The sequence below is a fragment of the Stegostoma tigrinum genome, chromosome 15, assembly GCF_030684315.1.
Source record: "Stegostoma tigrinum isolate sSteTig4 chromosome 15, sSteTig4.hap1, whole genome shotgun sequence".
Classification (NCBI taxonomy): Eukaryota; Metazoa; Chordata; class Chondrichthyes; order Orectolobiformes; family Stegostomatidae; genus Stegostoma; species Stegostoma tigrinum.
In genome coordinates this window covers 35,984,911-36,009,521 of record NC_081368.1, presented here as the reverse complement: position 1 = coordinate 36,009,521, position 24,611 = coordinate 35,984,911, and the positions used below count along the sequence as shown (strand labels likewise).

Below are 24,611 nucleotides of genomic sequence, written 5' to 3'. Positions count from 1 at the left end.
ACAGTGAGAAACTAGGACCAACTCTCGACCATAGGGCCCTAGGTTGGGGACCTACAGAACAGTAGCACACTTCAAACCAGAACCTGACCAATTCTGCTTTTTACTGGCAGTATTTGGTGCAAGAAGCATAGCTTGTAGATTTGTGATTCTATTAGTAGTGTTGTGTAACTGATATTGCCACTGAGTATTTATCTGATTACTACCATTTCACTTTGCACAATGGATGCTCACAACTTCCATAACCTCCAAAATAACAACTTCCCTCATATAGTGCCTCCAACACAATTAAACATCCCAAAGCACTTCACAAAAGCTTTATTAAATAAAATACAACTTTAAGCCACATACGGAGAGATTGAAGAAAACTGAAAGTACTGCAGTGTTAGGTCAAACCCTTCCTCAGAACTCAATTGTTGTGTGTGGAGGGATTGAGTCTGATGACAAACTTTTGGTCAAACAGATAGATTTTAAGGAGTGTCTTAAAGAAGGAAATAGAGGTAAAGGGGTTTCAGGAGGGCAACAAGCCATACCAACATAGATGGCTTCTCCACGGTGCAGGGTACTACGAACTGTACACACTTGCCTTAACAGCACCAGGGCATAACACAGCATGTGCCATCAACAGAAGAAGATTCTATTCAGTCAATGCACAAGTCACCCGTGATCATCAGTATCTCATCCCAGGACTTAGGGCCTAGGCAGCAGTAGACATGTCCAACAAATGTGAATCAAATGCTAATGATGCTAGATCAGAGGACATTACAGATATGGAGGGGGTGGGACATGGAGGCATTTGAAAAAAGAGAGAATTTCAAAATGTGAGGCTTTGTTTAGATGGGAGCACAGGAGTGATTTATGCACTTAGTATGAGTTGAAAAACAGATGACTGAATTTGGATTACTCCAGGTTTATGGAGTGTAGGCAGTGGGAGCTGGGATTAGACAGCACTAGAATAGTCCTAACTAGTATCAATAAAGGTATGTATGAGGTTTCAGCTTCAGCAGCACAGTTGAGGCTGGGAAAAGACAGATGACGTAGAGAGGTGGAAATAATTGGTCTTGGCAATGGTGTACAAGGGAACCTGAAAGCTTAATCGGAGTCAAATATGACACACAGCTTGCAAACAACCTGATTCAGACTCAAATAATTGCCAAGGAGAGAAAAGGAATTGGTGGCAAGTGAATGGAGTGTGCAGAAGGGACAGAAGGCTTTGGCTTCAGTCTTCCCAACAGTTAATGCAGGAAACTTCTGCTCATTCAGTAGGATAAAGGATCTGATAACCTAAGGAGTTGAAAGACTTAGAGGTGGGTGCCATCAATGAACAACTTAAAGTTTCCATTCTGTTTTCAGACAATGTCCCTGAAAAATAGCCTGCGGATAAGATATGAAGTGGCCGGGGGCGGGGGGAAGAGTTTCAAGGGTTGAGCCTCGCAGTACATCAGAAGTAACTATGCAAGAAAGAAAAGAGAAGCAATTCTCTGGCTATGATCAGACAGGCAAGAATTGAACCAAGCAAATGCAGTCCAACACAGCTGGATAACAGTGGCTAAACATTGGAGTAGAATGGTGTGATCAATGGTGTCACAGGCAGCATGCTGATTAAGGGAGGAAGAGAAGGGATAGTTTGCCTTTGTCACAGTCAGACAGGGATTATTTTATGAATTATATTTTTTTTTAATTGTATTTCTACATGCCCATATAAATATGCAAAGCAAGCTCAGTGGAGGAGATCTCATAAATTAAGTACATTATGCACTTAATCATGGTGAAATGAACTTGACACAGCAGAGCACCCATATTCCCAGGCGCAACTGTTTGAATCCAAATTCTCCAAATGACAAGATATATGGTTATATTATTTATTTTAAGAGAACAAAACATTTTGGAGGAGTTAACAGTGAAAAATTGTCATTCTGAATTGTGCAATTTTACAAGGCCGATGTAAGACACATACTGACTCCATTTCTAAGGTACTTGATTGGTTGGAAAGTGCTGGAGAAATTGAGACTATCCATGAAACTTTAAATCTATTCTTTTTAAATTCATTATACCACACTGAGGTAACTAAATCTGACGAATGTTAGTGGAAGAATCAAGGTGCCATGATATTTTCATCACCTGTTTATTTAGAAACATTTTCACTGACAATAAACCACCAAGCCATAGATATATAAAATTGCTATAGGACAAGAAAATTTTAACAAAATGTAAGCTGGAAGAAGCTGTGGAGTGAGAGATGATGGGAACTGCAGATGCTGGAGATTCCAAGATAATAAAATGTGAGGCTGGACGAACACAGCAGGCCAAGCAGCATCTCAGGAGCACAGAAGCTGACGTTTCGGGCCTAGACCCTTCATCAGCTGTGGAGTGGATTTGTTTATAATACTATGAGCCTTCAGTTTGTAGATCTCAGTGTAGATTATTAGCTCTGTACTGCAGGAATTGTGGAGTTAAAACGAAATCCAAATGTTGAGCCAACTTAAACAAATATTGTAATATTTCTGGCCATAATTAATTTTACTAAACCAAATGAGATAGATTGCAGGAAGGGCAGAAAAGTTCATAATAGTCAAACAACCATTAAACCTAAAAAAACTCCGAATTTCACAAACTAATTTGTAACAATCTTTTTAGCTGCCAGAAAACTGAGGAGACTAGCGACTGTCAGATTGTGATATGCAAGAGAAATATGATGGCAGCAATCGTTCAACACTGGTCACGCTGTACGCTGAGCAGCTATAACAAGGAGCTCATAAACAAACCAATGAGCGATATTTGTTCGCGAGAGAGAGAGACTGATAAACTGATAAAAGCAATGACAAAAATAAAGTTGCTGCAAAAGCTCAGCAGGTCTGGCAGCTTCTGTGGAGGAGAAAACAGAGTTAACGTTTCGGGTCCAGTGACCCTTCCCCAGAACTGTTCTGTTTTCTCCTTCACAGATGCTGCCAGACCTGCTGAGCTTTTCCAGCAACTTTGTTTTTGCTCCTGATTTACAGCTTCCACAGTTCTTTTAGGTGATAAAAGCAGTGATAGAGAGTAAGACAATCGTTAGCAACAATTCCTACAAATGACAGAGGCAACAAGGACGATAGCAGCGAGACAGTCTTAAGCAAGACAATTATGAGTGGCTGCAGTTCTGAAGAGAAACATAAGGAGAACTGTTTTTGCTGCTAGCGACTGACAAGAAAACAGTAGTCACTCTCGCACACCAAGTGACAGGCTAGGTAGCAAGAGCTGTGGAAAGTGACAGATGAAACAGTGATATCAGCTACAGTTGTAGAGAGTAACTCATTTGTACAGGAAGTCTTAGTTTCCACTTCGAAGAATAATTGTGAACAAAGAAAATCACTTGTTCCATCTAAGGAATGTTGAAACAATTTCATCGCTCTGGACTGGAATATCCCTTTAATTAATTTCCTGGCCATGTTCTGTGTTCTCTATTTAAACAGTTCTCTAGAAATGAGGGTGGATAATTGCCGGTATGCCGGAAGTGTGATGAGCAAGATATGAGGCCTGAAGGAGAACTTATTTCCATTTGATATGTTACCAATGTTCAGAAAAGACAAGCAGACGGGTGTACATTAATCTCTAACGGCATTAGAAATTCCTCTGTCGATTTTATCAGTACATTGCTTGCAGTATCCTGTGGACCTGAATCAGAAATTGAAAAACATTTCTTTAACACAGGAGATCCAGAGTTACGGTGGCAATTCCAAACTGGAAGGAGGGATTCCCAGGTTCCACACGTTGATTTTGTTTCTCTGTTGCGCTAATATGGATAGCAGCAAGAATGAATCTGACAGTTCAATGCAGGGTGATAGAAGCTGCTCCTGTACGCTACCTAGTGGTTGAAATCAGAGCAGTGTGGCAAAGACAATGTCATCGCTGCCTCTTACAGTGTGGTTTGAAGACAAAAGAAAGATAGCAGTTAGATTACGTGATAATAAAATGTGAGGCTGGATGAACACAGCAGGCCAAGCAGCATCTCAGGAGCACAAAAGCTGACGTTTCGGGCCTAGACTCTTCATCAGAGAGGGGGATGGGGTGAGGGTTCTGGAATAAATAGGGAGAGAGGGGGAGGCGGACCGAAGATGGAGAGTAAAGAAGATAGGTGGAGAGGAGAGTATAGGTGGGGAGGTGGGGAGGGGATAGGTCATTCCAGGGAAGACGGACAGGTCAAGGAGGTGGGATGAGGTTAGTAGGTAGATGGGGGTGCGCTTGGGGTGGGAGGAAGGGATGGGTGAGAGGAAGAACAGGTTAGGGAAGCAGAGACAGGTTGGAGTGGTTTTGGGATGCAGTGGGTGGAGGGGAAGAGCTGGGCTGGTTGTGTGGTGCTGTGGGGGGAGGGGACGAACTGGTCTGGTTTAGGGATGCAGTTGGGGAAGGGAGATTTTGAAACTGGTGAAGTCCACATTGATACCATATGGCTGCAGGGTTCCCAGGCGGAATATGAGTTGCTGTTCCTGCAACCTTCGGGTGGCATCATTGTGGCACTGCAGGAGGCCCATGATGGACATGTCATTAAAGAATGGGAGGGGGAGTGGAAATGGTTTGCGACTGGGAGATGCAGTTGTTTGTTGCGAACTGAGCGGAGGTGTTCTGCAAAGCGGTCTCCAAGCCTCCGCTTGGTTTCCCCAATGTAGAGGAAGCCGCACCGGGTACAGTGGATGCCGTATACCACATTGGCAGATGTGCAGGTGAACCTCTGCTTAATGTGGAATGTCATCTTGGGGCCTGGGATAGGGGTGAGGGAGGAGGAGTGGGGACAAGTGTAGCATTTCCTACGGTTGCAGGGGAAGGTGCCGGGTGTGGTGGGGTTGGAGGGCAGTGTGGAGCGAACAAGGGAGTCACGGAGAGAGTGGTCTCTCCGGAAAGCAGGCAGGGGTGGGGATGGAAAATTTCTTGGGTGGTGGGGTCGGATTGTAGATGGCGGAAGTGTCGGAGGATGATGCGTTGTATCTGGAGGTTGGTAGGGTGGTGTGTGAGAACGAGGGGGATCCTCTTTGGGCAGTTGTGGCGGGGGCGGGGTGTGAGGGATGTGTTGCGGGAAATATGGGAGACGCGGTCAAGGGCGTTCTCGATCACTGTGGCGGGAAAGTTGCGGTCCTTAAAGAACTTGGACATCTGGGATGTGCGGGAGTGGAATGTCTTATCGTGGGAGCAGATGCGGCGGAGGCGGAGGAATTGGGAATAGGGGATGGAATTTTTGCAGGAGGGTGGGTGGGAGGAGGTGTATTCTAGGTAGCTGTGGGAGTCAGTGGGCTTGAAATGGACATCAGTTACAAGCTGGTTGCCTGAGATGGAGACTGAGAGGTCCAGGAAGGTGAGGGATGTGCTGGAGATGGCCCAGGTGAACTGAAGGTTGAGGTGGAAGGTGTTGGTGAAGTGGATGAACTGTTCGAGCTCCTCTGGGGAGCAAGAGGCGGCGCCGATACAGTCATCAAAGGACCGGAGGAAGAGGTGGGGTTTGGGGCCTGTGTAGGTGCGGAAGAGGGACTGTTCCACGTAACCAACAAAGAGGCAGGCATAGCTGGGGCCCATGCGGGTGCCCATGGCCACCCCCTTAGTCTGTAGGAAGTGGGATTTATAGGCTGGATGAACACAGCAGGCCAAGCAGCATCTCAGGAGCACAGAAGTTCATAGGCTGGATGATTTATTATCTTGGATTCTCCAGCATCTGCAGTTCCCATTATCTCAGTTAGATTACGTGTAGGTTTCAACAGTCTTCTTCATTGTATATTTTAGTTACTTTCACCTTGGCTGTGAAGGTGCTCAAATCTCATCTGAAAAAGAGGGCGGTATTTTCACAGCCCCTGCACAATGTGGGCAATGGCAATACATGTTTATATCAGAAAAATGAGGAACTCAACATTGTGAAAAAAAAATGATTTTGTCCTTGAGACTTGAACAATGAGATGAGAAGCTTGTTAGTGAGCAGTGAGGAGACCCTATCTGCGTACGTTTACATTGTATTAGCGCCTAACCTCGAACTAATTTACACACAATCACCGATTCTCCCAGGCGCTGAGGGAAATTGGATCATGTCACCACGGCAAAAAAAAGTCTGAGCAGTTACCTGCCACTTGCTCATGCGGGGCCACACAGGCACCTCCAACATTCCACAGGCAGTAGCTGCAGCACCATCTGTTATAGAATCCCCACGGTGTGGGAAGAGGCCATTCAGCCCATCGAGTCTGGACTGACCGTCCTAACAGCATCCCTCCCTTCACCCTATCCCGCGCATCCCTGGACATAACAAGTCAACTTAACACGGCCAATCCACCTCACCCGCACATCTTTGGACTGTGGGATGAAACTAGAGCACCCGGAGGAAACCCGCTGGGAGAACATACAAGCTCCACGCAGCCCCCATCGCCCGAGGCTGGAATCGAACGTGGGTCCCTGGCGCTGAGAAAGAACAGCGCTAATTACTCCGTGTGGCTGTGACAAGATGATAGTTGGTAGGCAGAACTGAGCTGCAATGCCAGAGCTCGGAAGCAAATGTTGGGAGATAAATTCGTACATGAAAAGGATTGAGTGTGAATGCGTGGAAACTTAGAATTGGAGTTGACAGGGTATGCTAGGACAAAGCAATACAAAGTCTTGGGGATGCCTTTGACCACCAAGCTGACCCTACAACTCACTCTGCCAAGTATAACTTGCGTTGCCTTCCACCCTCATACACATGAAATACATGCACTGTCAACTGTGTGGGATAGAAATCCTGGTCACAAGCAATCGTGACCATGTCATTGGGCATTGCAGATTAATCACAGTCATTTCTCGAAAGCAGATGGAATTGTGGGTGACCTGAAAACGATCACCTGTAGCTGCAATACACAAAGACAGTCCATGGTCACTGAGAGTTCTTTCCCTCACAGATGCTGGCAGACCTGGTGAGCTTTTCCAGCAACTTTGTTTTTGTTCTTGATCACAGAGATAGCACAGAGGTACAGAACTGATTTCCTCTCGCTTGACCTGTAACTATTAGCCAAAATGCTTCTTGGATGATATCACAAGACTGTTCCGCATACCCGCCATTCACCTTGAATATGCACCCCCCCCCCCCAACCTTCCTCACATCGCTGTCCATCTCCCACTTCTGGAAATGCTTCCACTTTACCATCTCCCCCTTCCCAAGGCCTGATTCCCCAAACCCTATCAGTGATCCCTTCCTATTGCCCCTACAGGCTGCCCTTGCACTCAGCAGAATGATCGATGGATGAGCCCCCTGGACTTCAGACCTCTGACTGAATTTGGTAATTACCCCCGAGATGTGACTAATCAGAGCCCTGACAATTGCATTGGCAGAGGGTGGTGAGTGCCTGGAACGCGTTGCCAGCGGAGGTGGTAGACGCAGACACGTTCGCGTCTTTTAAGATGTATCTGGACAGGTACGTGGATGGGCGGGGAGCAAATGGACACGGACCCTTAGAAAATAGATGACAGCTTAGACAGAGGATCTCGATCGGCGCAGGCTTGGAGGGCCGAAGGGCCTGTTCCTGTGCTGTAGGTTTCTTTGTTCTTTGTTCTTCTTGTAACCCTGTGCAAGCTCGACACACAAACAGTCACCCAAGGTTAGAATCGAACCCAAATCCTTAGTACCACGGGGCAGCAGTGCCAACCACTGAGCCACTGTGTTGACCTAGTGCTGTAAGAACAAGTGAGGAGCCTTAAGATGCTGCTTGGTCCAAGTTTGAGCTAGGTGCCTGTCCAGCCATGTGAGGATGCGATTGAGATTGAAAAGAACCACAGCAGTCTTCTGAGGAGACAGAGAGGAGGACATTGCACAAAATGAACATCATCTTCACAGCAGTTCAGTATTGGACACAAGAAGCCAGACAGGACTTAAATGATACCAATTTCTAATCGGTGAGAACTGGTTGCAGTGATCTCTCACTGACTGTAAATTTGTGGCTGCTTGAAAGGCAAGCAGTGCCTGTCACCAGAAACAATGCAGCAGTTTTAAAATTTTTTGTCCTTTGTCCACTTCTGTTGAACAACAGCAAAAACAATTTCAACTGCTGAAGCCTGTCCAACGTGTGATCCTCCTACCTCGAACAATGACACAATGTCATGCGATGCTGATCATTAGGGAAAGAGTAGCACTACTTCAGCCAGTGTTCCAACATCGAACAGCATGAAGACTAAGTAGCAGCTGTAGCTTGATTCTTGTAGCTGCTGTTACAATTAACATCGATCAGAAAGATGCTGAAGTAAAATCGCAGTACGTTTATGGAATATGCAGTTCTGTTTGCCAATGAAGTATCAGCTGTGATAGTTGTGTGCCATTAAAAGTTGTTCTTTTTATTTCCCTCCCAGTACATGAATGGTGAAGAGACAGTAATGTTTGGCAGCGATTAACCTAGTGGTCAGCTGAGGTTTAAATATTATAAGGCGGCTGAAATCTAGGAAGGTCCCAGCAGTGGCAGATAAATCTATAACTGGTTAGTGCACAAAAATTCAAGTGTGGCATTTTAGAGGCATAGTGTATATGTAAGGGACACAGCAGTGTGAAACTGAGATAACCTGCTGCAGCTCATGGGGAGAAACCCTTCAAGACATTCCCTAAGATTGACTCTTAACCAATTTTTGCTAAAACTCAGCCCAAATTATTTTATGAATGACTAGCTTACTCTCCCATGTAAGAATATGAACCATGTTTTGTGATTCGTTCTGGATTCTTATCCTACATACCTTCTTTGTGACCCAGAATATTTACAACAGGAACATAACTCTGCTACCAGACCCTGTTCTATGCCACTTAAGAAAACTCAGCACTGATATTAAATGACAAAACATATTTTAAAAAAGGTTCAGTTAAAGTGTACTTAAACTAATGAACATAAAAATATCAAGATTAAAAGAATTGATGAGATGTTACCAGGCTAGAATTATTATTATCCTCATTGTCATGCCTTTGGTCCTTGAAGTTGTCAGGGCAGCTCTGTGACCTTGAAATTCTGTCTTCCAAGTTATGTTGCTGTCCAAGAACTTCTGAAACATTTCCACCCAAAATGTCTGTCACAATCATTGGGTTTTCCTTGATGTGTATGTTGCTTAGATCCTTTTGCTTTATCTGAAACACTTCTTCAGTCAAACTTGGATGTGTCTCAACAACATACAGCTCCTCATCAGTATCATTGTTGTTCAGGGACATAAAACAATTTCTGGAGAAGCAAATGACACTTGGCGTATGTTTAACAACTTTAAAATATCGTCTCTGTACAGTTTCTGGTTTGGGCCTCAACTCTTGAGAAGACAGAGACTCCTGTTGACTCAATGTGAAGTCACAACCATCTTTCACAGTCATATCGCTCAAGCTCCTTCCTCTGGGAAGCACAGAAGTGTGAGTATAGTTTTGGTCAACGTATTCAATGGGAAAATCAACAGTGGTAGTTTTCTCAGGTGGGGCCAATGCTGGTGATGTGACCTGGTGAGCCATGTCTTTACTTGTATTTTAATTCTGTCTTCAGAGTTTGTTTTGAATTAACTGTGGATCTTCTGCCAATTCAAATGAATTCAGATCTCAAGACTTATTTTTCCCTTAGAAAGTATTCTTCTTGCAGCCTCTCAGCAAGCCTGTTGAAAAAACAATATTTTTAATTCTAAAATATATCCTTTCAAGTTGTTAAAAAGGACACATTCAGCTGGCCAACTCATGCTCTATGAATGACAAAACTGAATAGAAAGTCTTATTAGTCATTTTTACAGACAGAATCTCATCATCTGGAATATTTTTGGTTTGATTTATTTCAAAGGAACCAGAAGTGTTGTTTCTTTGAAAGGAGCCAACACAGACTCTCTCGCACACATAACACACATATACTATCACTCTCATACTGACACCATAGACTCTCTCTGACACACGTATGAGAGACTGTGCGAGTAAGTGAGACGGGAAGGATGTGGGTATGTGGCTGTGAGAGGGAGAGGGGGTGTGTGCATTCATACATGTGACAGAGTGAGATTGAGAATATTTGAAAGTGTGATAGAGAATCTTTGAGCGAGAGTGAGAGACAGGGTACGTGTATATGTATCGGAGAGTGTGCATGTCTGTGTGTGTGAGAGAGAGAGAGAGAGAGGGAGAGACAGAGAATATATGTGTGAGTGACTTCAAAAGAGAGGGTGTATGTAAAAGAGAGTGTCTCTGAGAGAGGTAAAGAGAAAGAAAGAGATGGTGTGCATGTCTGAGAGTGAGAGTACTGAGAATGTGGGAGAGAAAATATATGTTTGTGTATGAGAGAGTGAGTATATGTGTCTGTGAGAGAAAGAAACACAGGATGTGTGTCAGTCTGCATATGTATGTGTGTGAGAGGGGCTAGTTTGTGAAGGGCAAGGTGTGAGTTTGTCAGTAAGACATAAAAAGAAAAAAATGTGAATGTGTGTGAAAGAGAGAATGTAAGAGATAGGGGTGAGAGGCAAGAGGGAAGAAAGGAGGTGTTTATATCTGAGAGAGATCGATGAGGTATGTGTGTAAGAAAGCGCATGTATAAAAGGTTTTATGTGTATGAAAGAGAGTTTGTGTATGAAAGAGTTAAAGTGTGTGTGGAGAGTGTGAAGAGAAAGTGAGAATTGTGTGTCTGTAAAAGAGAAAAAAATGAGTGTAACTGCGTGAAAGAAAGAGAGAAAAAAACACAATGTGGAATTGGGCAAGAAGTCTGTTATTTCTTTCCACAGATGCTGCCAGGCCTGCTGGGTATCTTTTTGTTTTAGTGTAAGAGAGATATGTCTGTTTGTATGTGGAAGAGAGGCTGTCTATGAGTGGGAGTGTTATAAAGAATGTGAGATTGAGCATGAGAGAGAGAATATGTGACAGTGGGAAAAAGAGTGAGAGAGAGAGAGAGAGTACGTGTGTGGGATAGCATCAGAGAGAGAGTTCAAAAGAGAGAGACAGTCTGTGTTTGAGTATGTGTCTTTGTTATGTTGTAAAGACCATACCTTTGTAGTTTCCTGTACTTCTGATCATAGGGTGAATGGGAAAAAGGGCTATTTTTAAAACCAAAGTTGTAGAAAAATTAGCTGCAGTTTTAAAAAGTGAGTTGCTGAACCTCATTCTAATTCATGTTTAAACTGTTGTTTTGATCTAGCAGTGGGGAAGCTGTTTATAGATGGACATCTGTGTACAGTAAGATTCAGTCGGGCTGTGGAGTGGCTTGTGAAGTTGTGATCAGTTGTGGATGATAAAGGCCATCAGTCAGTCAACAGCTTGGCTTGACTGGTCACTGAGTAGCTGAACAGCTTGTGGGTATGAACAATACTGGCAGAAGCTGTCGGACTCATTACAAAGGAGTAGTCAAACCTCTCTGATAATTAAAACAGAAGCCCCCAGAGAAGCTCACCTCACCTTGTAATCTGTTAAAAGAAATGTGAAAAAGTGGTATAACCCGCCTCTCGCATCACAATCTGTTTTAAAGGAGATGAAATAAAATGAACTTCTGACAGTCACTCTACAAATCAACAAGTAACAATTTATCTAACTCTTATAGTTAACAATTAACAGAACTACTAACAAACTGAAGAATTCCACCTTAACTGCTAACTATTTCCAACTAAAACAAAATTCTAATGGTATGTTGTTCTAATAGATACAAGTACCATGTATATAAACAAAATTAATTTAAAAATATTAAAACTTAGTCTCTCAAAGTTACAAGGCTAAGTCTTCCAGAACTCTCTATAGTCTCTCCACAGTCCTCCATCAAATTTTTATCAGGAATATTAGCTAAGAGTGCCATAGTACCTTTGTTTAAATAGGGCTCACTATGACAACTTAGAGATTTCTGTGACAGCCAGTGATTTTCCCTTTCTTTAGAACTGATGGCTGTTGAGAGCTGTTCTCTTGACAGATGGCAGTTTGCTCTCACACTGATTTTCAAATGCCTTCTTCTTTTATACCCTTGATGGCCTATTAGTTTCTTACAATAGGAATTGTCCAAAGTTGTCAAAACCATCAGGTTTAAATTTAATTTGGCTTTGGTATTTAGGGCCTGGTTTAAATTTATTGGCTAAATTCAAAAACCTGTTGTCTCAGTAAAAATGCTGATTTACCTGCTAACAGTAGAGCCTTTTGATACAATGTTTCAATTTTAAGAACTCTCTGTGCAGCTGCTGCTGCAGCAGTCTTTTGTTTTGATCCCCAGCCTTAAAAAACACATCTTTTAAAGGGACCACGCACTCTTCACCCCATCATTTTGCAAACAAATTCTAACACCCTGCCTTCCAATCCACAAGTGCTATACCAATTCACAATACCCTGCTGAAAAGAACAGATGGTGTACTTTTCACTCCGATAAAATACCTAAACTTGAAGAAAGCCTATATATTTTCTTGACTAGTTTCTGGAAGGTCTGGCCTTTAACCATTAACTAAAAGGTTTTGCAGTTAGACTTTTGCTGCCAACTGTGTCACCTACAAATAAGTGAAAAGAGCTGGAGTAAAGAGATTGAAATACAAAAAAAATCCTCAAAAGCTGAAGCATTGTCTCAGTGAATCCTGTGGTCTGGGGCCATTGAACTGCTTCCCTAATGCTTCTTTCCTTTCTCACAAAAAAAGTCTTCTTTTGCCTGTATGTAGGGAGTGGAGGATGTTGTAAGGGGTGTAGAGTTATAACTAGTGTTATGTGTCGGTAGTTCATAGCTGTTTACCTATGGCTAAAATCTATTCATTTGACATATTAGTAGCACTTGTTAAGTACAGAAACCTGGTCTGTGTTTTCTGTTATTTTGGGTCTATCCAACAGATAAATTGGAGTGAGAGTTAGAGAGTGAGAGAAAGGATGTGTGAGAGTGAGAGTATGAGAGTGTGTGAGTTTGTGTGTGTCTGAATGAAGTAGGTTTGGGACTGATGCAAGTGTGGCAGAGGGACTGAAAAAGTGAGTGTGCCATTCTGAGATTAATTGCACGAAAAGCACACCCACCTTTCCCTCCTCCCTTTTATCGTCATCTCCAAAGACCTGTCCACAAAGCAAGTGAGGCGAAGCAAATCTGAGGCTGATCCCCAGTTCTGTGCAAGTGCCACCGAGGCCAAGTTCAGAGAGGTGACCTCTACACCACCCAAGGCAAAAGTAATGTCACCATTAGTTGAACTAAACTTAGTTTGATCCCGATTTGCACCCTTTTCCTTTGTATCAAGACATGGAGCCTCGTCTGTCTCTCTTGCTACAGGTTTGCTTCTTCACCAAGATGGCAAAATAGGAAGTTTTATTAGTTAGCTCTAATATTCAACTCTTGTAATGATCATTTTTATCAATTATGCATTTCATTAAATTATCAATTAATTGCTTTTGAACTGTGTTTTGAATTCACATTTGCCTTTGTGCCAAAACATACCTTTCAGAAATTTGCTCACCTGCATCCCAAGTATGGAAAAAATTTAAATGTGTCCCATATCTCCCCTCCCTCCACCCAAAAGATTTGGACAACCCTGTTCTGGATGGAACAAATATTTGTTTATTTCATAAAAATGACCATTAAGGAGTGCTAAGTAGTAGATGTGACTAATAACATCTTTTCTTGCCATCTTCTGTTTGCCTACAGAAGTGGGTACAAAGGAGACCATAGCATGATTTGAAGTAATGCAGAACATCCTCCTGGTTTCCTAGCCATTGTTCCTCTTTCAAATAGTAAAAGTGCAATTACACTATCTGGTCTTTCAAACATTCATTCATTTGTAGGTTAATTCAATGTTCAATCTGCTTGTTGCATTTGCAGATACTGCAAAAATAATTTTGATTGTAAAATATTTTGGGAAATTCTGAGAAGATGATGAAGCGTTACAAAAGATCAGTCTTTGGGTCCTGACCCAAAACGTCAACTTTCCTGCTTCTCTGATGCTGCCTGGCCTGCTATGTTCCTTCAGCTCCATACTGTGTTCTCTCTGACTCCAGCATTGGCAGTTCTTACTCGCTCTTTCTTTGGTTCTGGGCTAAAGAAGAAAGCATCAAGCAAGGCTCTATTATTGATCACTATCTGAAGTCTTCTGACCTTGTGTTTGCGTTGAAAGCCAGCAGATTGGGCTATGGTATGGTATCATTCATAAATAAATGGCTTACCAACATTCACTGAATAAGTTAGTACGTGAAGAATAAGTGGTCTGTTGATTGATACAGATTGAAGAAATAAACAAAAATCAGGAGCTGCAACTTGGCAAATGTTGGTACTTTCAGGAAGGGAAGGGTGAAAATCAAAACAAAAAAACTGTAAATATTTTGAGGTCACGCAGAGCATGTGTTGAAAGTGATAAATTTGCCCCAGCATTGTCCTTAAAATTAATGCTAATCTCAGGGCCTTTGGGAAATTGAACTCTGCATTTCTGATGGCAGGAGTAATAATGCCAACAACCAGTATTAAATACAATGCAATGCCTTTAATGTTGTAAAATGCCCAAAAGAACAATACAGAAGCATTTTCAATAAACTTTGATACCAGGCCACGGAAGAAGATATTAGAACAAAGGACCAAAGGTTTCATCAGCAAAGTAGGTTTTAGAGTAAAAGCCTAAAGAAAAAGAGAGACATATACGGCTTAAGGGATATAAGAGTTTAGGAGCAAAGGAAGTGAAAGAACTACTGTCAAGGCAGCAATGACAAAAATCAGAGATGCAAAACAAGCCAAAATTGAAAGAATGAAGAGATTATGGAGATTTCTAGTTGGAGAAGGTTACAAAGGTAAGGAGTGGTGAGACCATGGAAGGATCTTAAAACAAAGATGAGATTTTGAAATTGAAACATCACCAGATTGGCAACCAGTATTGGTAATTGTACACAGCAGTGATGCATAAACAGAACACGTTAGGATACAGGAGACCTGTGAGAGCAGCATCAAAACAATTGAGCCTGGAGCTAACAAAGCCGTAGATGAGGGCTCAAACAGGGGATAAACTAAAACAAGTTGAAAACAGGTGATGTTATGGAGGTAGATTAAGCAATTGTGTTGATGGCAATAGTATAACGTTAGAAGTTTAGATGGGTCAGTTTGGACACAAAAGTTGCAAATGTTGTGGTTAAGGCTCAGACAGTGACCAAACTAAGTAAACCTGGATACCATTTCCGCAATTTCCTTTGGATAATATACAAACACTGAAGCTGACAATGGGGGATGGAATGGGATTGGGATTACATACATTTTCTCAAAAAAAAGAAATTTCAAGCACTAACAAACTTCATAACAATCACACCAGATTGCATTTTGACACTAGTCTGAAACATGAAGACGGATTGGAGAAAACATTGGGTTGAAAATTCATCTTGACAGTAGCTCAAATTGGGCAGTAACATCCATCCCCCATTATACCTGCCTGATATTCAGCTCCACTAACTTCAATGGATGACCATGAATCCATTATCAATTGTTGGAAAAACCCCCCTGGTTCACTAATGCCCTTTAGGGAAGGAAACTGCCAACCTTACCTGGTCTGGCCCACTTGTGACTACAGACCCACAGCAATGTGGCTGACTCTTAACTGTCCTCTGGGCAATTAGGGATAGGCAATAAATCTGCCTAGCCAATGACGCCTTCATCCTGTGAACGAATAAAGGAATAAAGAAATGGAAATGAATAACAAGTGGGCCATAAAATGTACAATGCTGCTCATATTATGCCACTGAAAAAGATTAACTTCTATGTCTTAGATATTGAAGCTATCAAAGGAGACCAAAACAAACCTTCTAAAGTAACAGGTGGTACCTCCATAATGCAGCAGCCTCTGGATCAGACCTTTCCCGGATGCCAGAAGATCATGGTTCAGGGTCAGCATGGAAATTTTTAAATGCATTTATAAAGCACTGATAACTGTTCCCTGGAGCATTCTCCAAGACAAAACCTTGAGCAATCAGAGTCCACTTGTCACCTTATCAACACCCAACTGACTCAAAACATTATCCTACTTTCTCTCCATGGATGCTGCCTGACCAACTGTGATTTCCAGCATTTTTTGTTTCCAGCACCCACTTCACATTCAGTGTAAGCTATTCTCTTTGAAATGTGGGATTTTTGTGTTTGTCCTGATTAGATTAGATTAGATTCCCTACAGTGTGGAAACAGGCCCTTCGGCCTGATGAACGCAAGATGTACAATTTGACAAAATGTCTTCTTAATCAATTGTCAAGATTTGTAGACTAATTTTCAAAACAGTTTAATACCTTAGACTCTATTTTTTCTTTCTTTCTTTCCAAATACTAAACTGCTTGCACTACTTTGCACAACATCATATCAAAAATTGTACAAAGCTGTAGGCTTCTATCAAATGCTCTTCAACTTTAAATGAAAATATTTCAGATTGCCAAAAGATCAAAGGTTAGGGACCACATATGAAGGCATGTTTTGCCTTACTATCTTGCATCTAGTTTCTACTCACAGATATGATCAGAGATAGCAGGATGTACTCTGCATATCACTGATGTGCTGCACTACATGAAATATAGCAGCAATTTGTTTTTCTTTTCACAATGTTTTCATCAGCTCCATTTGGAAAAATAATGGAATATCAGTAGACCAAGGCAAACAAGAAACATCTCTTAGAAGAGAATAGCACAATGATAACCAAATTTAAAATAATTTTAAAGTTTTTTCAGAAGGCTTGTGGTTCAGGTTGTAGATGGGGTTGTTGACTTGTTTGCCGAGCTAGTGGGTTGGTTTGCAGACATTTCGTCACCTTACTAGGTAGCATCATTAGTGCGCTTCCAATGAAGCATTGTTGGTCTGTCACGCTTGTTATTTATTTGGCCTGGCTTGATGGGGTGGTAGGCCTCATTTTGTGGCTCTGCTTCGTAGGGCTCTATTTCCCCGCGTTTGTTAACAGAGTTCAGGATTGAGTACCAGGCCGTTAGAAATTCCCATGCACATCTTCAGTTGGCTTGTCCCAGGATGGTTATGTTGTCCCAGTCGAATTGGAGGCCTTCTTTGTCCCAGTGTATGGACATCTGGTTAAAATAATTTTAACCAGGTCCTAAAATGAACCCAACATGAGCAATGGAGCTTGTAATGAACAGACCGACCATCTTAGCACCTTGAGAATGTACACAACTTCAAAATACTATTGCGACTTTGGCCCAAAGTTCAAATGATACCAAACAATAAGCTTCCTCTTATAAACATAACATTGTCTTTCACCAAAAAACATATTTCCTAAACATCTGTTTTATTTTCCAGATACCTCTAAATGTCGAAGAAAAAACAAGCTGCATGATTACAAATGGTTTCAACATTTTCACGACAATGAGCAAAAACAGGAACTTTAACACCCAGGTAATTAGCAAAGAGCACACAAAGACAACAATGTTAAAATTAAACCCATTTGCATCCACTTTCGAAGTAGATTGAAATATAAAAGAATCTGAGGTGATCTTCTTATGTAAGATCCTGAGAGAATTCGATAGAATGAATAGTGAGAGGATATATCCTCAGTAGGGGACACAAGAATCATGAAGAGAAAGGTTAAGAGTTAAAGGTTTCCCCTTTAAGATGGGATGAGGAGTTTTTTTCTCTCAGAGTTTCAATAATCTCTTGAAACCTCTTCTCCAGAAAGTGGAGACTGGGTCATTGAACTGTGACAAACAAGGATTCAAGCATTATGGGGAAGAAAGGAAAAACCACAATCAGATCGGCCATGTCTTATCAAATGTCAGACAAGACTTAAAGAGCCGAACGTATTAAGTGAGAATAAAGTGTGGTTTGAAAGATAGCTTGCAAGTGGTGATGTTCCCATGCTGGCTCTGTCCTTCTAATTGATAGAGATCAAAAGGTACTCTTGAAGGAGACTTAATGGATTGTTGTTTCCATCTTTAAGATGGTAAATAATGCATCAATGGTGAAGGGAGTGTGGAGTACCAATCAAGTGGGCTATATTGTCCTGGATGGCATCTAGTTATTTGAGTGTTGTTAGAGCTTGTTCAATGAAAAAGGGGAGATTATTCCTTCATACTCCTGACCTGTGCCTTGTGGATTATGGCCAGGCTTTCTTTTTTTGCGGGGGGGGGGGTGCGTGAGGGTCAAGAGATAAGTTACTCAATACAGGATACATAGTCTCTGACCTGCTGTCGTAACTGGAGTATTTAGAAGGCCAATCCAGTTCAGATTCTGGTCAATGGTGGTCCCCTCTGGATGTTGGACATGGACTAATTCAGTGCCTGAGACATGTTAAATAGTGATGAGCATTGTGCATTATTTTAAATTCATTGACAAGGTGAAAGTGTTGTTGGCTAGGCCAGCATTTATTGCTCATCCCTAACTGCCCAGACGACATTTTAAGAGTCAACCACATTGCTTTGAATCTGGAGTCATGTTTAGGTCAGACCAGGTAAGGATGGCAGTTTCCTTCCCTAAAGGACATTAGTGAATCAAATGTGAACAATGGTTTCATGGTTATCATTTACTCTAGATGTTTGTTGAATTCAAATTCTACGAGCTGCCGTGGTGGAGTTCAAACCCAGGTCCCCAGAGTCAGTCGCTTCCTTTCCCCATCCCATTTGCCCTAACTACAGAGTTACTTGAGTGTTGCAGGTGTCCAACATCCTTCCTTGCTGTTGCTATGTCAGCACTGGGGTATCCATGGCTTGCTGGCCTTATTGACATTTACAGGAGATGTAATCTTGTGCAGGCAATAGGTATCATTTCAACTACTGGTGGGACTGCCCCAACATCTCTCTTTTTGGAAGTCCTGCAACATCATGTGCGCTCCTGGTACTCGAGAGAGCAGCAGTAGATCTTCTGAGGATCAAAGACACCAGGGGCAGAGATCCCACCCACTCAGAACTGCCAGCCTCTCTGTTAAACATCCGCATCATCAGGGGGTGAGTGCCTGCTACTATCCAAGATCTCAGATCATTGCTGGATCCCATATCAGAGGTAGATGATGGCAGGTCTGGGTCATAGACAGAAGTCAGGGCTTCCAGTTGAGGGATGTCAGCAGTCAGGAAAAGAGTTTTTTCAGTGGACACTCTCAATTCTGAAACCGGGTCCCTTGATCTGGCATTGAGTGCCTTTGAACATGGGAGCACCCCCCACCCCCCACCACCCCCCAACCATGTGCCTGCAAGTAGAGTTTGCTTGGTATATTGCCTACATAGTGAGTTCCCAATCCACCATTGGTGGAATTGCCAGCAGTGACATGATGAGGTCTTTAAAATAGCCATAATTTGCTATGTAGAAGCTCAATTAGCAGCAGGGTGGGAATGCCAAAGGCCTTCCTACCATGGGTTTAAATATTCTGGAGGTGGCAAGGAGATGGAGGTCCCCTGCAAAACGCTTCAACCTTCCTCCTGTCTAATTAAGTGCACCCTGCCTCCAAATATTCCATACACAAGGCATGAGATTCCACTATTGAAGCGTACTGTCCATTATTCTGTCAGATTGTGCAGCCAAAGTATTCACAAATACAGCTGCAGCCGAGAAAACTCAGTTATGACCAGATCACAACCTTGTGTCTGAGCCCCATCCATAATCTTGGCTGATACTTACTTCAAGGCAGTACTGAGAAGGTTCCACATTAGAGATGCCATTCATTAGGGCAATGCTCAATCTGCTTGTTACAATATTTCCAATAGACAATAAAGCTTTATAGCAGTGCTTGAAGAAAAACTGTGATTCTTTGAGCCTCCTAACTAAATAAATGCCACCAAATGTGGCACGGTGGCTCAGTGGTTAGCACTGCTACCTCACTGTGCCTGGGATCCAAGTTCAATTCCACCCTTGGGTGGCCATCTGTGTGGAGTTTACATGTTCTCCCAGTGTCTGTGTGGGCTTCCTCCTGGTGCTCCAGTTCCCTCCCACAGTCCAAAGATGTGCAGCTTAGGTGAATTGGGCACACTAAATTGTCCGTAGCTTTCAGGAGTGTGATTAGTCACGAGAAGTACAGGGATAGAGTGTGATGCTCTTTGCAGAGGCCATGTCGGCTGAACGGCCTACTTTGACAGTGTAGGAATGCAATGATATTTGGGTTTTTTTCCCCACTGTCTGTGGAAAATCACTGTTCCTTTTCCCAGTATAATATGTTTTTCACAATTATTTGTTGTGCTTTTGAGTTTTTAAACATCTTATGGCAAAATGAGCACAAAGTGTAATTATTTTCACCCTGCTGATGGGAGTGCGTCATGATAAGCACTTCTAAAACAAATATAAAAGTGAATTAAGTGAGAAAATCCAACCAAAATGTGTCAATTTTAAGTTTATATTTAAAACTAAACATGAAACATTAGTCAGAAATTTCAGAGCTCATCTAGAGCTTTTGGAAGGGAGGGCAGGGGTGTGGGGAACTTAACTGAGTGGGAGGCAAATATTCAGTTTCCTGACGACAGCTTAAAGTTTAAGTTTATCTATTAGTTCTCACAATCTTCCAGGAGGTTTGGCTTTCCTCACCTTTATCATCGGCAACTTACTTTACATTCATGGGCATTTCATGAATACTCATTCACACCACAGCCCAGCATATTCCCAAAGCTGAGTAAGTGATATATATGAGAGATAGACCCGATGAGTAGACATCTTCCTCCAAGCCCCAGTAATTGCAAACCTCTTCAGTTACTTGATTCCTTCATAAGCAAGCTGTTTCTTTGCATAAATTTTGCCAATCTTAGGAGTGAAATCTCTCCAAGTTGATCAGCTCAAGAGAGATCATGTACCATCTGGCTTGTCATTGATAAAGGGATAAAAAGGTTCGGAAGTGGATGGACACAGCAGGCCAGGCAGCATCAGGGGAGAAGGAAAGCTGACTTTTCAGGTCTGAACCCGATTTTCTGAAGAAGGGTCCTGACCCAAAACATCAGCTTTCCTGCTCCTCTGATGCTGCCTGGCCTGCTGTGTTCCTCCAGCTCCACACCTTGTTATCTCAGACCCCAGCATCGGCAGTTCCTACTACCTCTTGTCATTGATAAAGTAAGGGGTGATTCCTTACTGAGCCAGCTAGCCTGCCCAAGGGAGGCAGCTACACTGATTAATATCTGCAAACCTGACCAAGGCAAGCAAGCAGGGCTGAACTCAAAAGACTGATCAACTCAAAAGGCCATCATTTGCAGTTGTATCTGTATCCAATGCAAGTCTTTGGTGAAAAGCGTTGTGTACCTTCTCTTAGTGACAATGAAAAGCCAGTGTGCATGAGCTGCTGAGTGTTGGAGCTCCTTCTATGTTTTAAGTGTGAACCCAGGCAGTACTACTGATATATTGGTTACGCTACATTGAAAGTTGCAATGAAGTGACAGACATTAATTACACAAGCCTGGCACCCAACCTTCCGTAAGTAGTCCTGTGCAGTAGCTACTTTGTGAAGCTAACCCACAGTCATGTTGCAAGTAACACAAACTCTGGAGGAGTGCAGTATACATCTGCCTGCTTGCAGCCCTGCAGCCAGGTTCTCTCGAGCTACCAACGGATGCCGACTTCAACAGCCACCTCTGATAGATGTTCTTGTTAGGCAGGATTGCCTCCTGCTATAATTGTAGGGAAGAGATCCACCTTCCTCTCATGAGCAGCTTTCTGAAGAACATCCAGCAAGGTGTCACTAAAACAAAGTGCCACTTTTTGCCTGATTTTAGACATCTCCAAGAGTGCCTAGGGTGATGAGCAGAGGTCAAGTGGTACCCCTGGTTTGCAGAGAGTGAAGTGTTGCCCAGGTTATTTTTTAAATATGGCATTGAAAGCACTGGAGAATTTCCTAACCACCCACCCATAAAATTTACCCATTTATATGTAATGTGCTGAGAAAGCATTATCTGATGAGGAAACCTGACCTCCCCCCATGCTAAAGTCTATCCCACTCTGAGAACCACCTCCACAATTAGTACCAGGGCTGGTAATGATGGAGAATTTTCTTTGAGACTAAGTGCAACAGCCCTCTGATTGAAATATCACAAAAATAAAAATATTCTTCATTCCTTTAATCCCCTGAAAGCTGTTCACTCAAATTTAGATACTGGTATTCAAGCACAGACTGCTGCCCAATGGTTGACACATAACTGTGTAATAATTGAGCTTCAACCATTATCCACAACTGCAACCCCCAACAGTTGTCACTGGGCAGAAATCAGGAATGTGAACCTGTTCTCAGATTTCGTCTCCATACTCAGATTAATAGTCATACTCAATTCATCTGTGATCAATTAGTTCAACACAGGCTAAGAATCAAAACTGAGTACGTTCTTGTCTATACTGTTTAATTCCAACATTTGTACATCATTCAGTGAAAAAGTAGTGAGCAGCAATGATGAACCAAATAAGCTACTCGCTGTATTTGAATTTTTGCCCTTAAGAATTACCAATGGCCAAAGTTTTTTCCCCCCCAAAAAGCCAATGTCTGCAGGAAATTCTTTTGTTCTTCTCTGAAGAGTTTGTCCATGTGCTTTGGGGATAATTAGAAGAATAAGCATTTATAATTTTATATTACTGACTGTTTTTGATAATCAACTGTGGCATCTCTACTGAATAAGATTTATTATTTTGTTTATTAAGAAACCTTGTCGATCGATTTTATCATTTAAAACCTGATATAGCTAAGGTATTTACTTAGTCATTGTGGTAGCTGGGAAAAGCATTTTTATTTTGTATTTAAAACAACAAATGCTGGAGACCACAGCGTGTCAGACAGCATCTATGGAGTGAGACCAAGCTAACGTTTCGAGCCTAGTGTTGACCTGTGGATTAATGGGACCAGAACCACAATGCAATCCTCCAGCCACAGTTGGGACAAAGTGAGTAATTAAACCAATATCGTATACTTAGATTTTGGTAGAAATTTTACTGCTGGGATGTTGTTTTACAAATGTTATTGCAACAATAGTGCAAATTTTAAGTGGTAGTTTAGAAGTGTGTCAGCACTGGCATTTGCTTGAAGTAATATTCTGTGTTGCATGCAGCCTCAGTTACAGAGCAATAAGTAAAAACAAAACTTTATGTAGAGAGTGTCCATTTTATAGATGTTCTAGAGAAATGTTGGGTAGCCTTAACTGGGCAAATTTTCTGAGGCTGCCAAGCATATTAATTTGCTTCCAGTTTCTCTGGATATTGAATGCCATGTAAATCTGTTGTATCATCTCCTCCTACTCACTCCACATGGCTTCCCATAGGGCAAAATGCCAACTCCTTTATCTTTTTGCAGTAGAATAGTGGTATTTCACAACATTGGATTTTTAGGCTATGTGGAAACCAAAGACTTTGGATCACAGATATTATGATTCCGAGCAAAATGAATAAATGCAAATACAGCAAAGAAAGTCATAGCAAATTAAAAACCAAAAAAGAATTGGCAGCATCTGAAGAGAAGATCAGAGTTAGAATTTTGGGTGCAGTGAACCTTGCCATCTGCAAGTGGTGACTTTGCAGGGCTTCCACACCCAGTCCTCTGCACCGTCATCTCAATAATGTGATTTCATGCTCATTAGAGACAACTGGCTCACCATAAATAACTAGCAAACACGATTGCGAAACTTTGGGTAACATCAGATACTTCCATAAATATGCAAGTGCAAAGTGGGTAGTGCCTAAGCATTGCAACTCAAAATATTCTCTTATATTTACATTGTACGTACCAAGCACTATAATTTGATCAAAGTCCCACTGAAGGTGATCGACTCTAATGCAATAGTTGCAATCACACTTAAGTATACGATCAGATATTTTTACCCCATACCTTCGATTGAACTGCGCAGTCAGGTTAAGACATGTGCTTCTAAGGAACATATTGATCTATGGAGTTAATTTTCTGTTGATTCTGACCTCTGAAGATCTTTCTGATTCACTCTGCAGTTATAAAGCAATTCAAATTTTCAAAAAGCAATTAACTTTTAGGATTTGGAAGGTTTCTGTACAACTGGAAGAGGTCAGGCATTTGTTTTTGGTTGTCTTCCTGAAACATAAATCCAACTTCCAGGAAAGTTGGACTTCAGTTGAATGAGAGATTAAAGTTACACAAGATAGTAATCTTTTTCAACTGTAAGTCCTTTTAAACTGGAAATAATTAATTCCACAGTCTTGCTGTTCTAACTCCACTAGAGTGCACAAACCATCTTGCTACTGCCATTCCACTACATCACTTTGTGAAGAGGCAGAGAAGCAGCTGATCCCTTCACCTTAATCTCAGCTAAAAGTTATTTCAACGGCTGGGCATCATTTAAAATCAGACCCAGTAACTCTCCACATATTATGTGGAGGTGCTGGAAAGCAGAAAAACAGATTTTTCTAGTTCCAGTCCTCCTCACGTGTATTTACTGACAGATAGGCCAGGAGTATTGAAGGAAGTTGGAGTGCCTTCATATTTACTGACTGAGGTCAACAATCCCAGAGAAATAAAATCCAAAAGTTTTGCCCAAGTGAATCAGTTACATGCTGGCATTACTAAATGGGGTACTGGAAGGGGGAGTCATGTCCTCGTGGTATTATTGCTGGGCTGTTAATCCAGAAGCCAAGATAACATCCTGGGGATCCAGGTTCAAATCCTGCCTCAGCAGATGGTGGAATTTGAAATCAATAAAATATCTGGAATTAAGAATCTAATGATGACCATGAATCCATTGTCAGGAAAAACCCATCTGGCTCACTAATGTCCTTCAGGGAAGGAAACTCCCATCCTCGCCTGGTCTAGCTAATACGTGACTCCAGACTTTCAGCACTGTGAACTGCTCTCAA

General features: G+C 42.0%; 1 protein-coding gene across 1 annotated transcript in view; it reads right to left on the bottom strand.

The window, feature by feature from the left end:
- Positions 1–24,611, bottom strand: part of stard8 (StAR-related lipid transfer (START) domain containing 8) — a 197,728-nt gene that overhangs the window by 152,153 nt on the left and 20,964 nt on the right. Inside the window, exons 2-3 of the mRNA XM_048544637.2 lie at positions 15,410–15,521; positions 8,885–9,582 (exon numbers count right to left, since the gene is read on the bottom strand). Of these exons, the coding sequence (XP_048400594.2) occupies positions 8,885–9,445 (561 nt within the window). The 5' untranslated portion in view covers positions 9,446–9,582; positions 15,410–15,521. The remainder of the gene's footprint in view (positions 1–8,884; positions 9,583–15,409; positions 15,522–24,611) is intronic.